Consider the following 14963-nt stretch of genomic DNA (forward strand, 5'->3'; position numbering starts at 1 on the left):
ACCACGCTGACAAGGATAAAAAAAAATGTTGCCCAAGGCCATGAACCACCTCGGTCCCCAGCCGTGACCAAGCTCTCACGTGCATGCGCACCACGCGTGCCCGTCGGAGGACGCACGAGATCCAGCCGCCGCAAGTGCGCTCCTGCTCCAGCACTACGAGCCCCTCCACTTCGGGCTGCCACGCTGAGCGAGTAGTAGCACCCCCCTTGGTGCCGCCGCGTGACCTCATGGTATGGAGCGTGTAAGGTGAGAATTCTCTTCCCGACAAATTAAATAATATTCTAAATAGAACTGCATTTTCAGCAATTTTTTTTGAAAGACCTAGGACGCGAGCTCACCTGAACACATGTTAAGACGTTTAGCATCGAACGCGGAAATGGTTCTTTGACAATTAGAGCCGGTCTCCCCTAAACAGAAACAATGCTAGTGAACCGGGGGTGGCGAGTGGTGACACACACACAAAGGTAGTGGTGACAACATCAAATTAACGACGAAAAATGAAACGGTCTTGCTAAGTTTCAGTCGACTAAGACTTACAGTCGATGCTATACCCGTGAGATGTTAGAGATCCATGCAAAATTTTATTTTTTATTTTTCCAGTTTCTCTCTTGCATGTTACGTCATTTGACTGGGACTTGATTAAATCTCAGTCGACTGAGACCTAGCCACACCCAAAATGAAAACTCTCGAGGGCACATGGCCGGAACCGGGCGCCGAAACCAGGTGCTATCGCAGCACTCGCAGAGTGGAGACAAGCCAGTACATTCACTCATGCTTAAGCTAAAGAAGCAAAAGAATTCAGAATGGATCTCGTGTGAGACCTGATCTCATATAATTTTTTTCCGGGAGGAGCAGGAGCCTGCGGAGCCCCCGGCGCGTCACCCGGATTCAAATTTCGAAGCTCAAACGAGACCACCGGGTGGCCCCCACCCCCTGTTCTCGCTCTCACCTTCCCGTGGAGGAACTCGCGCGGCGGCGGCCCCGCTCCGGGTGGCCAGTTGGCCACCATACCCATCAATCAAGTGACCGATTAGCCCGTCATCCCGTGGTTCCACGCGTTTAATCCATCTCTTAACCTCCACCAGCCCCGCGACCCCGACGCGCCCATCGTCACCGTCGTCGTCGCGCGTCTTCCACTTCCACCCACCCACCCACGTAAAACACGGGCGAGGGGCAGCGCGGTCATTTCCCGCGCGGAGCCGGGGCCCCACCTTCCCTCCCCCGGCACAGCCCCCTCCACCCTGTCGCGTTAAAGCCAGTCCACTTCGCTCGAGCACCATCGGGGCCGTGGTCCGTGGACGGCAGGCACTCACTCCCCATCCATCCCCCTCTCCCCTCCCCCCCCCCCCCCCCCCCCCCCCCCCCCCCCCCCCCTCCTCCGTCCCTCGGGGCGGGGCCGCTCCAGATGGCGATGGGTGGTGGCGACGCGTTTCTCTTGATTTTCACCTTTTCTTTTCGCCACATACGCTGCGCAGTGTGCGCATACACTCTCGCTTGAAGAGGGAGATGTCTCAGCGTAGGCTCGCTCGCCATTTAAGCCCCCTTCCCTTTGGTCTGACCATCCCAAAGTAGTACGTTCTGCTCCAGCTTTTCGTTATCCCTCCATACAGGATTCGCTTCAGGTTGCTCAGATGTCGCCATTACAGAGTTTCCCTCCCGAAGCAGGCAGGACGAACCGTGGCATGCTTACGGAATATTTCCTTCCTACTACGTATCAGAGATCAGCCTGGTCTGCTAGGTTGGTTCTGGAACATGCATATAGTTGTCACCACCTTAGCTGTGAACCAAAAATAAAAATAAAATTCAATTGGGCGGCCATTAGCTGGTGCGTGTGCCCATTGACCCGCAATAGTTTTGGATTCATTTAAAAAAAATCGACCAACCGGGCTCTAGTACCTGGTGGCAATTATCGTAAAGAAGTACAGACATGCAGCAGTCAATCCGTGATGCTGAAATTAATTCCGCACATTTTTGGATTCACGATCTTTACACACGTTCTCTCTTTTTATGGCTATTGGTTCTGGTCAGTTGTTTATGTGAATGAAATTTTGCTCTAAAATTAGAAATAGCTAAAGATGATTGGATTTCTTGCTGTGTTTGTCTGGGTCCACCATGAGCGGGCCTGGCAAATTATTTGTAATGACGCTTATTTGCATGCCTAGCTGTGGTCATGGTTACTTATTGCCATCTTCACATGCATGACAAAATTATTGCCAGCAAGAAATGGAAGTATTATACAATTTACTGAGATCCAAGATAGGTGTATCTGTCCTTTCATGACTTGAAAATGTACCAGTTGACAATACGATTTGCTAGTTGAGTTGTTGTATGTTGATTCGTCTCCTCACCCCATGGCTGCATGTGTCCACCTAGGTGTAAGCCAGGCCATGTTTTGTGGTTGACAGACAAATATTATTTTGTACTACTAAACTTGGCCGGCCTCAATTATTGGTTGGATAGAAGTTGACTACAGCTCATCTGCAATTGCAAATTTCATCTTGAACCCTGGCCTTTTGATCCGTGTGGGGTCAGGACAAATGTGACGTCCTTGCCTGTGATTGAATTTATTCTGAGTTCACTGAATTATGCTTCTGCTCTGACCTAACAAGGGACAGGTAGTTGCCACATCTTTTGCGCTGTGGTGTGCGATAACCAAGTCCAGCCATGCTTATATGATGAATTAGTTCCCCAACTAACATTGGTACCCACAATATTTGATCAATTTCGCTGTAATAGTTTTTCATGATTTGCTGATAAGATCATGATTTACGCATGAATAATGATAGCCGCATCTTCTTGGTAGTTAATCAGTTTTCTGGTCCCTGCATTATGGAGGTTGCCTTGCATAGTCCTCTCCCTCTTCCTCTTGAATAGAGTGAACCAGTACTTTTCTGTACATAGGCGGTGCAAACCTTCATACTTCATACCATTCATGGTTTTAAATTTTATACATTTTGGATATTTTCTTTCCACCTATTATTCTTATGGGTGTACTCAGGCCGTGCCTTCTTGTTTTCTGTTGTCACAAATACTTGCAATGGTATTCTGGTAATCTAGCCATAAGCTAACCTTGCAAGCTTCTTTTTTGTTCCCCCCTAATTTCACTACATATTATGAGGAAAGTGTTTTTTTAATTGCAGTCTTGCAGATCACTCTTTAGCACAAGAGTCATCAACTTGTATGTTTCACATTCTCATTTTTGCCTCCATCTCATGATTAGGTCTACCTTTTACAAGATTCCCTATTTATCGTGAGAATGAAGCGCATGAGTAGAATGCCCACAAGGAAGGCCCATTCATGGTGGTGGGACAGTCATATTAGTCCCAAAAACAACAAATGGCTAGCTGATAATCTAGAAGGTAATGACTCTATTCTTGTTTCTTCAATTGCTTATGTACCAGATACTTCTGTCACTTGCTAGGAGTAGCTATCTTTAGCACCATGGCAATTTCCTTCTCTGATATTTCATCCTGCAATCTATTTACACTTGCAACCTTTTCTGAACAAACAGAGATGGATAAGCAAGTTAAAGAGATGCTGAAGCTCATTGAGGATGAAGGAGATTCTTTTGCAAAGAAGGCTGAGATGTATTACCAAAGGCGTCCTTTGCTTGTCACCCATGTTGAAAATTTCTACCGCATGTATCGTGCTCTTGCTGAGCGTTATGACAATGTGACTGGGGAACTACGAAAAAACATGCCATCATCTCTCAAATCACAGGGCTCAGGTATATCTGAATCTGACTCTGAGGCACAGTCTACTCCCGCATCTCCTGAGTCTGAAAAGAAGACCTCAAAAGAGAAGGGTAAAAAGGGAAGTGATGGATCGTCATCATCTTCTTCTTCTGATTCTGATTCCGAGGTTGATGAAGCGAACCAAGAGAATGGCAATGGGATTACTCATGCACTGAATGAACGAGTTATTGAGCTAGAAGATGAGCTCAAGGAAGCAATGGAGAAACTTGAGGCACTCGAGGAAAAGAATATGCGGTGCCAATGTGAAAACCTTGAAGAGAAGTTGCTAGCTTCGCAATCAGAAATCAACAGCCTTCAGAAGGATCTTGAAGAAAAGGTCCGTTCATTGGAGAGTATCAAAGAAATTAGCAGTGAAAAGGAGGATTTGGAAGCTGCAGTTCTGGAAAACAAGAACAAGTTCGAGGAATTAAAAGGGGAAATGGCCTTAGCAGCCAAGCATCATGAGGCCCAACTTTCATATCGTGACCTTGAAATTGAGAAATGCAAGCGGGAGCTTGAGGAAGTATCTGAGAGGCATACCTATGATAAGTCTATTCTTGAGACTGAAATCGGAGATCTCCAAGAAGTGGTCAAGAACTTGGAAGGGAACTTGGCAAAACTGTCGGAAGAGAAGTTGCAGCTTGAGGCACAGGTTATGGAGCTTGAACAAACATCTCACAGCCTAGATGATTCATCTGCTGAAATTAAGAAGCTACAAAAGGTAATCAAGGATCTGCAAGCAAGACTGGAAAATGATTCAAATGAGAAGAGAGTGCTCGAGGAACGTGCTATCGAGTTTGAGCAAGTTCATAGGGAGTTAGAGGATTCGAGGGCTGAAACAGTGGAGCTACAAACTAGAATTGAGAAACTCAAAGCTGATCTGGAAGGAGCACTTCAAGAGAAATCGATGTTGGAGGGCTCTGTCAAGGATCTGGAACATGCCATTGCTAGTAAGTTGGAGAAATTCTCTCTTGAGAAGTCCTCTCTCGATGCTGAGATCCTACAACTGTCAGAAGCTAATGCTTCTCTTGAAGACAAGTTGTCATCCACAGAGGCGCAGCTTAAGCAACTTCATGCCGAAAAGGCAGAAGCATCTGTTGAGAGTGAGAAACTGATCTCTGGATTGAAGCAAGATATTGCCAATCTTAAGACAGAGCTCGAGTTACTGTCCTCACAGAAAGCTGCAGTTGATAATAAGGTGTCTGGTTTGCTGAGTGATCTCGCAACTTGTGATGAAAAGATGAAGGAGATGGATAGCCACTTGCATCAGCTACACCTGGAGCATGTGCAAGTGATAGCAGAGGCAGATGCCGCACGGAAGTCCGTGGCAGAACTGCGTGCACGGGTGCGTGAGCTCGAGGAAGAGGTTGAGAGGCAGAAGCTCATGGCGTTCGATAGCGCAGAGGGGAAGCGGGAGGCAATCAGGCAGCTGTGCTTCTCGCTCGAGCACTATCGTGACGGGTATCAGCAGCTCCGGCAAGTTCTGCAGGGCCACAAGAGGCCGATGGTGATGGCGACGTGATCAGCCAACCAGCAGCTTGCTGGATCCTTCTCTCTGGATGCCTAAAATCAGTATGTCCATGTAATGTAAACATCCCTTTCCCTTTCCCCTTTCTTCATGTAGCTTCGGTCTACTCCTTAGTAGTCCTGGTAAAAGCTTGTGCTCTGTAGTTGCTTCAGCTACTGGTACCCTATGATGTGTGTGGTGTAATATATTATGGATCATTGTGGCATTCCTTTTTCAATCAATCTGCCTGTTGCCGCGAGTCTGAAGATGATCGCTGTGTTTGTTCTCTCAAATCCTGACGAACTTGATTGCTGCAAACCTGTGACATGGCTCATTGTTTTTCTTTTTTGCCATTTAATGAGCCTCATATTATCTAGTTTGAATTCGCATATCTATCGAGTAATTTGCCTTTTGGATCTCCTTGTGCTGCTGTGAACTCGCCCTTCTATTTCTATTATCCCAGAAGTCTGAAATTGTATTCAAAAGGGAAGCAAGACTGCTGAGAAGCAAGACCAGTCCAGAGATTATGGCAGAAATGATGGAGGTGGCAGCCATGACCACCTGTCTGCTGTCTCTGTCTCTGCCTCTGTGACCAGTCCATGCCTTGAGCTGCTGACCTTACCTTTCTCCATGATTTGCTCTAGAAAAGCTTACATAGTGCATTCTTGAAAGTTTTTGGAGATGACTGCATTCTTGGAAGCTGCAAGAAAAGTTTACTCTGTGGCAGAAACACGGCATAATTATCACAACATAGCATACTGTACTTTTTAATCCCACTAAAATGGGAGACAGCACACCCACTAAAATACAAGGAGATGTGTGCAGGGATTGGACCATTAGTTTTAACTGATTCTTTTAATGCCCTGGAGATCAGGAATTCAGAAGCTTCACATGGCTAAGCGTCAGTTTTCACGGCCTGCACTTTACTCACCTGCAAGTTTCAGGCTTTCAGACTTCAGTTTCTTGCCCATTTAATTGGCCAACCTCCCTCATTGATGCCTGTTTTAAGCCTGCTTAGCCTACGATTCCTTGCAGTCAGTTAATTCTTTTCTTGAAGCCGCACCCGTCAGCTGTCCGATCCTGTGATCCAACGGTAAATCTCTTTTTCCTTCTCTTTCCTTTTCTTTTTTCTTTTTTGTGAATCAAGTTCCTTTTCCTTGACTTGTTCATCTCTTCATAGTTCATACCCATTGGTATACAAGGCCAAAAAACATTGCAACTGGTTTCTTGACACTTCTCTGTTCAGAAATAGCACTACTATTTACTTCCTGCAAATCCTTTTCCTTCCGTTTACCTGTCAAGAAAGCTTTGAGCAAAGGCCAAGTTTTGGAAGGTAACAAGGAGCAGCAAACCTCTCTTGCTTGCTACGATTTTGTTTCTCCTTTTTTACTCCTCTCTTTGCTTCTTCTGCTCCTGCACATTATTCATTTCTACGGCAAGAATTCAACTGCATACATCCCCATCTCCTGCAGCCGTGCAATCTTGACCGCACGCAGCACATGGCCGGTGACACCACGTGACATATATTTATTTCTTGCCTATTTTGTCCCATCTCTGTGCTAGCTACCTTCCACCTCCCATTATTTTTTTGCTTTTCTCAAGAGATTTTTCAAATCACTTCTGATCCTGTGAGATTGAGAACACTGTACCTACACCACGAGTGTGAACAAAAAGGTTGAGACTTTCTCTCTCTGGGCGCAGCGGTGGATCTTGGATCCTTCAGGTAGCAGTAATACGCATACGAGTAGGAGTAGGTGGGCGGTGGTACTTGGTCATGTGCCACCGTCTCGTGCCCCTTTGCATCTTCCAAGCTCGCTCTGGGCTGGAGACCCTCACGCGTTTGCTTCAAGCATTGACCCAGGCATAAATCTTCCAGCTACCTGTTCCTGGCCCCTTCTTGATTTCTTTCTATCCCCTGCCTGTCCGTGTAGTGCTCAGATTTGGTCAGCATGAAGGCATGAACAGAGCTGGCGCCTCTGGTGCAGGATCCTGACGACTTGCGTCTCTGAAGGCGAGGAGGAAGCTTCTTTTCTCAGGTGAGATTGTGCTCTTGACGCTTCCCGCTCATCTGAATCTGTACCAGTTCTTCTCGGTCGTATGTTTCAGTTTCTTCAAGCCATGTTTAGTTGCTGTTCTTGATAGATGGTTGCTCCCAAGATCTTGCAGCGTTTCTCCAGGGATGATGCTATCTTTTGATCTGGTCTTGGTTATATGGCCACCTCTGTTTTCTATATCCACACGCTTATTTCTTCATGGATGGAACAGTAAAAGCTGCCTGCTGAATCATTGCTTTTCTGTTTGGTAAAAAAGGATCATCCTTGATACTACAGTAAGAAGATATGCTGCTCATGTCTTGTTATTGCACATATAACTCAATCTGATCCATTGACCTGATGATCTGTCCAGATATGCAATTTCTTGTTCATTTCTTCTAGTTCATCACAGATGCGATTTAAGCATTTATTTCCCGAGGACACAGATTTCATTACACGAATGTACTACCGCTGGTACTACTAGATGATAATGGGATGCTGTTAGTAAAAATGGGAAATAACTTATTATCCAACTAACAAGGACTAGAATGAGTGGCTGCTGGCATTGTTGCAATTTACATGCTTATCCACACCTATTTTAGATTGGTTGATTTATGTTGCGGTATAGTGTATTCATTTCGCAGCGCTATAGTTCACCCTGATGCTTATGATTTGGAAAGTTAAACATATCATTACTTATTTTTCTTCTCTTTGACTGAAGAAAGATGTAGTTTTCGTTCCTAACCATTCATATTTCCTCTTTCCATTTAGTGCTTGAATCTGCTAAACTTCTAGCTCTCCTTGAAGATTTGTGAAACATGAAGCCGCCTTTGGAAAGGAACCCATCCAGGAAGCGCCATTCATGGTGGTGGGATAGTCACATTAGCCCCAAGAACTCAAAATGGCTTGCAGAAAACCTCGAAGGTAAGCTGAGACTGTACCTGGACAATTTCCTATATGATTTTTTTCTTAGTACTTGCTAGTAAACATACACCGTCAATGCATGCATAGGTACAGTACAATTTCTGATTGTATGTTGCACTGAGATGACATAAATAAATGAATAATAATAAAGAAAAAGTACAAGTCTACAACACACTACTTTATTAGCCCTCAGATGCTTTTGATGTACATATGTTGCCTATGGTACAGTATCCCCATCTGATTCTTCACGGAGCTGCAGAAGTTTTGATGGTTATTACTGTCACTCTAGGTTTAGGTGTGGTAGCCTTATGTGACTGTTCATTGTGCATTTGCTCCAAAAACTAAGACAAATGATAAATACTATTGTTGATGCTTCCATAGTCAAGTGAGAGAAATTCTGTACATATTTTATTTTAGCAGAAATTGGCAGTGAGAAAAACAGAAAAAATGTTGATACTTTCCTTGACAATTACTGCTTTTTTATTTATTTATTTTTACTTTGTTGATCTTGCTTCAAGCTCTTCTTTTATTACTCATTTTACTGGATTGGGGAGATAGATTGTAATTGAGTTATTTGATGTGTTGTCCTCGCTGCTGTTATCTGTTCTGTATGTTATCACTGTTGTTCTTGTTCAAAGTAGCCTTATCCAACCTTTCCCTGAACTGAAATATGCAGAAATGGATAAGCAAGTGAAGGAAATGGTGCAGCTTATTGAGGAAGATGGCGACTCCTTTGCAAAGAAAGCTCAAATGTATTATCAGAGGCGCCCAGTGCTCATCACCCATGTCGAGAACTTCTACCGGATGTACCGCGCTTTAGCTGAGCGCTACGACAATGTTACCGGTGAACTGCGCAAGAACATCCCTTCAAGGATGCAGTCTCAAGGATCTTTATCCGGTTCTGAGTTCGGTTCAGAGCTGCAAAGGTCGCCCACACCATCTCCTGAGCCACAGAAGTCCTGGACAAGGGAGCAGAGCCCTAGAGCCGCCGGTTTCGACTTCTTTCTGAGCAATAAGAGCAATGACTCACCGTCCTCGAGGAAGGAGCCCGAGTCGGCTTCACAGTCAGAATCCGACATGAAGTCTGAGGATGGCGAGGATGATGGCATTGCCTACACATTGCACCAGAGGGTTCTCGAGCTCGAGGACGATCTCAATGCCGCGAACCGGAAGCTGCTTGATGCAAACGAAAAGCTCGAGGTTTTCGAGGAAAAGAGCCTGAGGTGCCATTGCGATTATATGGAAAATGGAAATGGCGCCGATTATGCTGCCAAAATTACAGACATTGATGGAGAGTTCGCGTCAACTAAGGAGAAGCTACAATCTTCAGAAGTGGAGATCAACAGTCTCCAAAGGAGGCTCGAAGATGCTGCAATTTTGTCCGAAGAGCACTCTAGGCTGCTGGAACAGAACAAGGGACTGGAAGCTGAAATTGTCAGTCTGAAGGAAGAAATGGCTTCAGCCAGACGGCGTTTCGACGATAAAATTTCCAAGAGCGATGCCGAGATCAGCAAGTACAAGCAAGAGCTTACCGCCACGTCTGAGAAGCTGCTGCAGGAGAAGTCCACCAACAGTGCAGAGGTAGGTAAGCTGCAAGAGACAATCCAGATCGCCAGTCGTGAGCTGGAGAAAGTTTCCAAAGAGAAGTCCCTGGTGGAGGACCAGGTGAAGGAGCTGGACGAGGTGAACGCTGAAGCTGAAAGGCAGATGCAGGAGCTAGTCCATGCCGCCGAAATGCTCTCAGAGGACAAGTTCAGGCATGAAGCTGAGATCCTGACGATGCAGCAGAGCATCGAGGACCTGAAGCCGAGATTTGAAAGCATCGCAAGAGAGAAATCACTGCTGAAACTCTGGTTCGCGGATCTGGAGCGCGTCGTGGAGCGAGGAAGTAGCGTCGTCATTCCCCCAGAATAACCTGGTTTTGTCGGGAAAATTCAGTAGCTAGAATTTAGAAAACTAGCAGTGCTATCTCTTTGTTTTTTTGGCCTGAGGTACAACATCATGCAAAACTGAGAAAGCCTACCATGGACATCAGTGTTGCCTTTTCTTGGATTATTCGTTGCACTGTGAGGTGATGGGTGGTGGTGGTGGTGTATGAAACATTTGCACTGAATGCATTTCCTTTGGCAATAAAATGTCTCTGATGAGTGCATTTGGAGGCTAAGTTCTGAACTCCTAATGCTGCAGCTGTTGGTATCTAGCCAAGTGGCTCGATATTGTAGCCAGAATGAAACCATTCCTGGAGGCATCCATGCTCTGGATCCTGATGCTGACATGATTCATGTCATCGACACGGCGCCCCGAACTTACAACATCCAGAGAACAGAACACTGCCACATTCATCAGTGAGCTCTTAGCTTTCGTTTATTTAGCATGTTGGTTTGGCTGTTTTCACGACCAAATTCCAGCATCAGTGCTCTTCGTTACAGATTAGGCACAGTTTCGATGGTTTTTTGTGCCCTGTCTAGAATCTGGCACTAAGTTGTTATCCTAACCCCAAGTGTGAGTTATTTACCCAAACCCACCACATTTGGGGTTAGGGTAACGACTTGGTACCAGATTCTAGCCAGGGCACAAAAAACCACCGAAACTGAGCCTAATCTGTAATGGAGAGCACTCATTGTCTGATAAGCTCACGCAAACAGTGAAATTGACAAGTTGGTCCCACTTGTCATGCTGACGTGGCATGCTTGTGTGGACAATACGCTGACTTGGACGAGGGTCCCACTTGTAAAAGACTTAAGTGTTTATCTTTATTTTTTTTCTCCTGGGCATTTCAACAAACACGTACTGGGCGACATCTGCACATCTGTGCACTTCACAACGCCGGACACGCTCGCCGCCTTTAGTGGTTGACGGTCACCCGAGACCTGGCCGGCTGGCCGCGCTCGTGCTTGTGGTGTCCGCCGGGAGGCCCTAGCCGCGCCCGCCGGGAGGCCTGGCCACGCCCGTGCTCGTGCACTGTGGTGGCCATGGCCATGCTCGCGGTGACCGCTAGGTGCCCCTGGTCGCGCACGTACTGACGGTGGTGCGCCACGGTGGAGCACTCTGCCCGTCCCAGTGCTCGCGGCGCCCGCCGGGATGCCTGGCCGCACCCGTGCTCGCGCACTATGGTGGCCATGGTCGTGCTCGCGGCGACTGCCAGGAGGCCCTGGTCGCGCCCGTATTGACGGAGGTGCGCCATGGTGGAGCGCCCTGCTCGTCCTCGTGCTCGCGGCGCCCGTCGGGAGGCCCTGTTCGCGGCGGTGCCCCACGGTGGAGCGCCTTCGCCGCACCTGCGCTCGACGCCACCTCCCGTTGCTCCCCATGAGCCACCGACACCACCCCCCGGAGCTCGACCCGCAGCTCGCCGTTGGCCGCGGGCGCGCTAGCAGCGGCGACGCTCGACCATGCTGCCCTGCCGAGCACGAGCAGCCCGAGCCCACTGTCGCCTCCACAAACACAGAAGAACGCCATGGACGCCACCCGAGTTTGTCACTGCCGCGGCTACATCTGCCGGCTCCATGGTGCGCCCCCGCGCGACCTCGCCTGTGCGGACGGCCGCCTTCTTCACGCAGGGTCCTCTGCTCTCGGATGGAGGCGGCCGGCCCGCAGTTCCTCTGGTCACTGCTCCGACCTGGCCATGGCATGCGGTGCCTTCTTCAATGACCAGATGATGTGCGCACTGAAGGTGCTCGATTGAATGCTCCAGCGAAAAAATGTTGTGAAGAAGATGACTTTCTAGTCATTGACAGGTGGGGCCCGCATATTATTTGCCACATCAGCCGGTCAAACTTTTCGGTCTTCGCCATGTCAGCCCGACATGTGGGACCCACATGTCGGTTTGGCTGTTTTCACGACCAAATTCCAGCATCAGTGCTCTTCGTTACAGATTAGGCACAGTTTCGATGGTTTTTTGTGCCCTGCCTAGAATCTGGTACTAAGTTGTTATCCTAACCCCAAGTATGGTGGTTTTGGATAAATAGCTCTCATATGTACAAACATTTTGCAAGTGAAAAAGACAGAGGACTTGGTTTCTACCCATGCACAAGTATAAAGAAAACATCACCATAAAACTAATTGGTCGTTGACATAAAACAATGAAAATTTTACTTGGAAAACTGACATGAATTGATCATGTTAAAGACATTTACCGTGCTATCAATTTATAAGTATCAAGCGGAATTTCAAATTCCTTTTACAAGTTCCAATAAATAAGGATTGGATCCAGGCATAGCAGAGTGACTTTGAACCAACTTACTCCTACAACTGTACAGTCACACAACAGGCCTGGTGCTGTCCTGCTCGAGACATGAACACAGTGTCAGTGTGGGATCTGAGCCAGACAGCGGCTCGTGTTTACAACACAAGTTTAGTTTCTCCAACTAAATATAACCATGTCGGATTCTCGCTGTAATGGAAAGCGTCTAAGTTTCCATTTATCTTAATGAGCGTCTTAGTTTGTTGCTATTGCTTTCTTCATAACTTATACATGTTCCTGTGACTATGAGATTATGCAACTCCCGTTTACCGGAGAAACACTTTGTGTGTCATCAAACGTCACAATGTAACTGGGTGATTATAAAGGTGCTCTACAGGTGTCTCCGAAGGTACTTGTCGGGTTGGCGTATTTCGAGATTAGGATTTGTCACTCCGATTATCGGAGAGGTATCTCTGGGCCCACTCGGTAATGCACATCACTATAAGGCTTGCAAGCATTGCAACTAATGAGTTAGTTGCGGGATGATGTATTACGGAACGAGTAAAGAGACTTGCCGGTAACGAGATTGAACTAGGTATTGAGATACCGACGATCGAATCTCGGGCAAGTAACATACCGATGACAAAGGGAACAACGTATGTTGTTATGCGGTTTGACCGATAAAGATCTTCGTAGAATATGTAGGAGCCAATATCAGCATCCAGGTTCCGCTATTGGTTATTGACCGGAGACGTGTCTCGGTCAGGTCTACATAGTTCTCGAACCCGTAGGGTCCGCACGCTTAAAGTTCGATGACGGTTATATTATGAGTTTATGTGTTTTGATGTACCGAAGGTAGTTCGGAGTCCCAGATGAGATCAGGGACATGACGAGGAGTCTCGAAATGGTCGAGACGTAAAGATCGATATATTGGACGACTATATTCGGACATCGGAAAGGTTCCGAGTGATTCGGATATTTATCGGAGTACCGGGGAGTTACGGGAATTCGTCGGGGAGTGTATGGGCCTTATTGGGCTTTAGGGGAAAGAGAGAGAGGCAGGCCGCCCCCCAAGGCCTAGTCCGAATTGGACTAGGGGGAAGGGCTGCGCCCCCTCCTTCCTTCTCTTCTCTTTTCCCTTTCCTTCTCTCCTACTCCTACTACTTGGAAGGGCTCCTAGTTCTACTAGGAAAAGGGGAATCCTACTCCCGATGGGAGTAGGACTCCCCTAGGGCGCGCCATAGAGAGGGCCGGCCCCTCCCCTCCTCCACTCCTTTATATACGTGGCCAGGGGGCACCCCATAGAGACACAATTGATCGTTTGATCTTTTAGCCGTGTGCGGTGCCTCCCTCCACCATAGTCCACCTCGATAATACTGTAGCGGTGCTTAGGCGAAGCCCTGCGTCGGTACAACATCATCATCGTCACCATGCTGTCATGCTGACGAAACTCTCCCTCAACACTCGGCTGGATCGGAGTTCGAGGGACGTCATCGGGCTGAACGTGTGCTGAACTCGGAGGTGCCGTGCGTTCGATACTTGATCGGTCGGATCGTGAAGACGTACGAGTACATCAACCGCGTTGTGCTAACGCTTCCGCTTTCGGTCTACAAGGGTACGTGGACAACACTCTCCCCTCTCGTTGCTATGCATCACCATGATCTTGCGTGTGCGTAGGAAAATTTTGAAATTACTACGTTCCCCAACAGTGGCATCCGAGCCAGGTTTTATGCGTTGATGTTATATGCACGAGTAGAACACAAGTGAGTTGTGGACGATACAAGTCATACTGATTACCAGCATGTCATACTTTGTTTCGGCAGTATTGTTGGATGAAGCGGTCCGGACCGACATTACGCGTACGCTTATGCGAGACTGGTTCTACCGACGTGCTTTGCACACAGGTGGCTGGCGGGTGTCAGTTTCTCTAACTTTAGTTGAACCAAGTGTGGCTACGCCCGGTCCTTGAGAAGGTTAAAACAACACTAACTTGACGAACTATTGTTGTCGTTTTGATGCGTAGGTAAGAACGGTTCTTGCTCAACCCGTAGCAGCCACGTAAAACTTGCAACAACAAAGTAGATGACGTCTAACTTGTTTTTGCAGGGTATGTTGTGATGTGATATGGTCAAGACATGATAAGATATAAGTTGTTGTATGAGATTATCATGTTTTGTTGAAGTTATCGGCAACTGGCAAAAGCCTTATGGTTTTCTATTGCATAAGATGCAAGCGCCAAATAATTGCTTTACTTTATCGCTATGCGATAGCAATAGTTGCAAGAGCAATAGTTGGCAAGACGATCATGTGACGACACATTGTTATAGATCAAGATGATGGAGATCATGGTGTCATGTCGGTGACGATGGAGATCATGACGATGCTTTGGAGATGGAGATCAAAGGCGCAAGATGATGATGGCCATTTCATATCACATATTATGATTGCATGTGATGTTTATCTTTTATACATCTTATCTTGCTTAGTTCGACGGTAGCTTTATAAGATGATCTCTCACTAAATTTCAAGGTATAAGTGTTCTCCCTGAGTATGCACCATTGCGAAAGTTCTTCGTGCCGAGACAC

General features: G+C 47.0%; 2 protein-coding genes across 9 annotated transcripts; both read left to right on the plus strand.

Moving 5' to 3' along the window:
* Positions 1-1435: 1435 nt before the first annotated feature.
* On the plus strand, positions 1436-5500 carry LOC125542811 (protein NETWORKED 4B-like). The gene is made up of 2 exons (XM_048706001.1): positions 1436-3359; positions 3512-5500. Exons 1-2 carry the CDS (start codon positions 3257-3259, stop codon positions 5254-5256), a joined length of 1848 nt encoding a protein of 615 aa, XP_048561958.1. The 5' UTR covers positions 1436-3256; the 3' UTR covers positions 5257-5500.
* Positions 5501-6034: 534 nt separating this feature from the next.
* LOC125542812 (protein NETWORKED 4A-like) lies at positions 6035-10370 on the plus strand. 8 transcript variants are annotated; one of them, XM_048706010.1, is made up of 5 exons: positions 6781-6964; positions 7173-7277; positions 7408-7570; positions 8046-8198; positions 8875-10370. In XM_048706010.1, the coding sequence occupies exons 4-5, from the start codon at positions 8093-8095 to the stop codon at positions 10110-10112; spliced, it is 1344 nt and encodes a 447-aa protein (XP_048561967.1). In that variant the 5' UTR covers positions 6781-6964; positions 7173-7277; positions 7408-7570; positions 8046-8092; the 3' UTR covers positions 10113-10370. The 8 variants fall into 8 exon arrangements, with proteins under 8 accessions (XP_048561966.1, XP_048561967.1, XP_048561961.1 ...); XM_048706009.1 differs by lacking the exons at positions 6781-6964; positions 7408-7570 and adding an exon at positions 6035-6334 and having other exon boundaries at positions 8082-8198; XM_048706004.1 differs by lacking the exon at positions 7408-7570.
* Positions 10371-14963: the final 4593 nt, after the last annotated feature.

Source organism: Triticum urartu, chromosome 3 (assembly GCF_003073215.2).
Source record: "Triticum urartu cultivar G1812 chromosome 3, Tu2.1, whole genome shotgun sequence".
NCBI classification, from domain to species: Eukaryota; Viridiplantae; Streptophyta; class Magnoliopsida; order Poales; family Poaceae; genus Triticum; species Triticum urartu.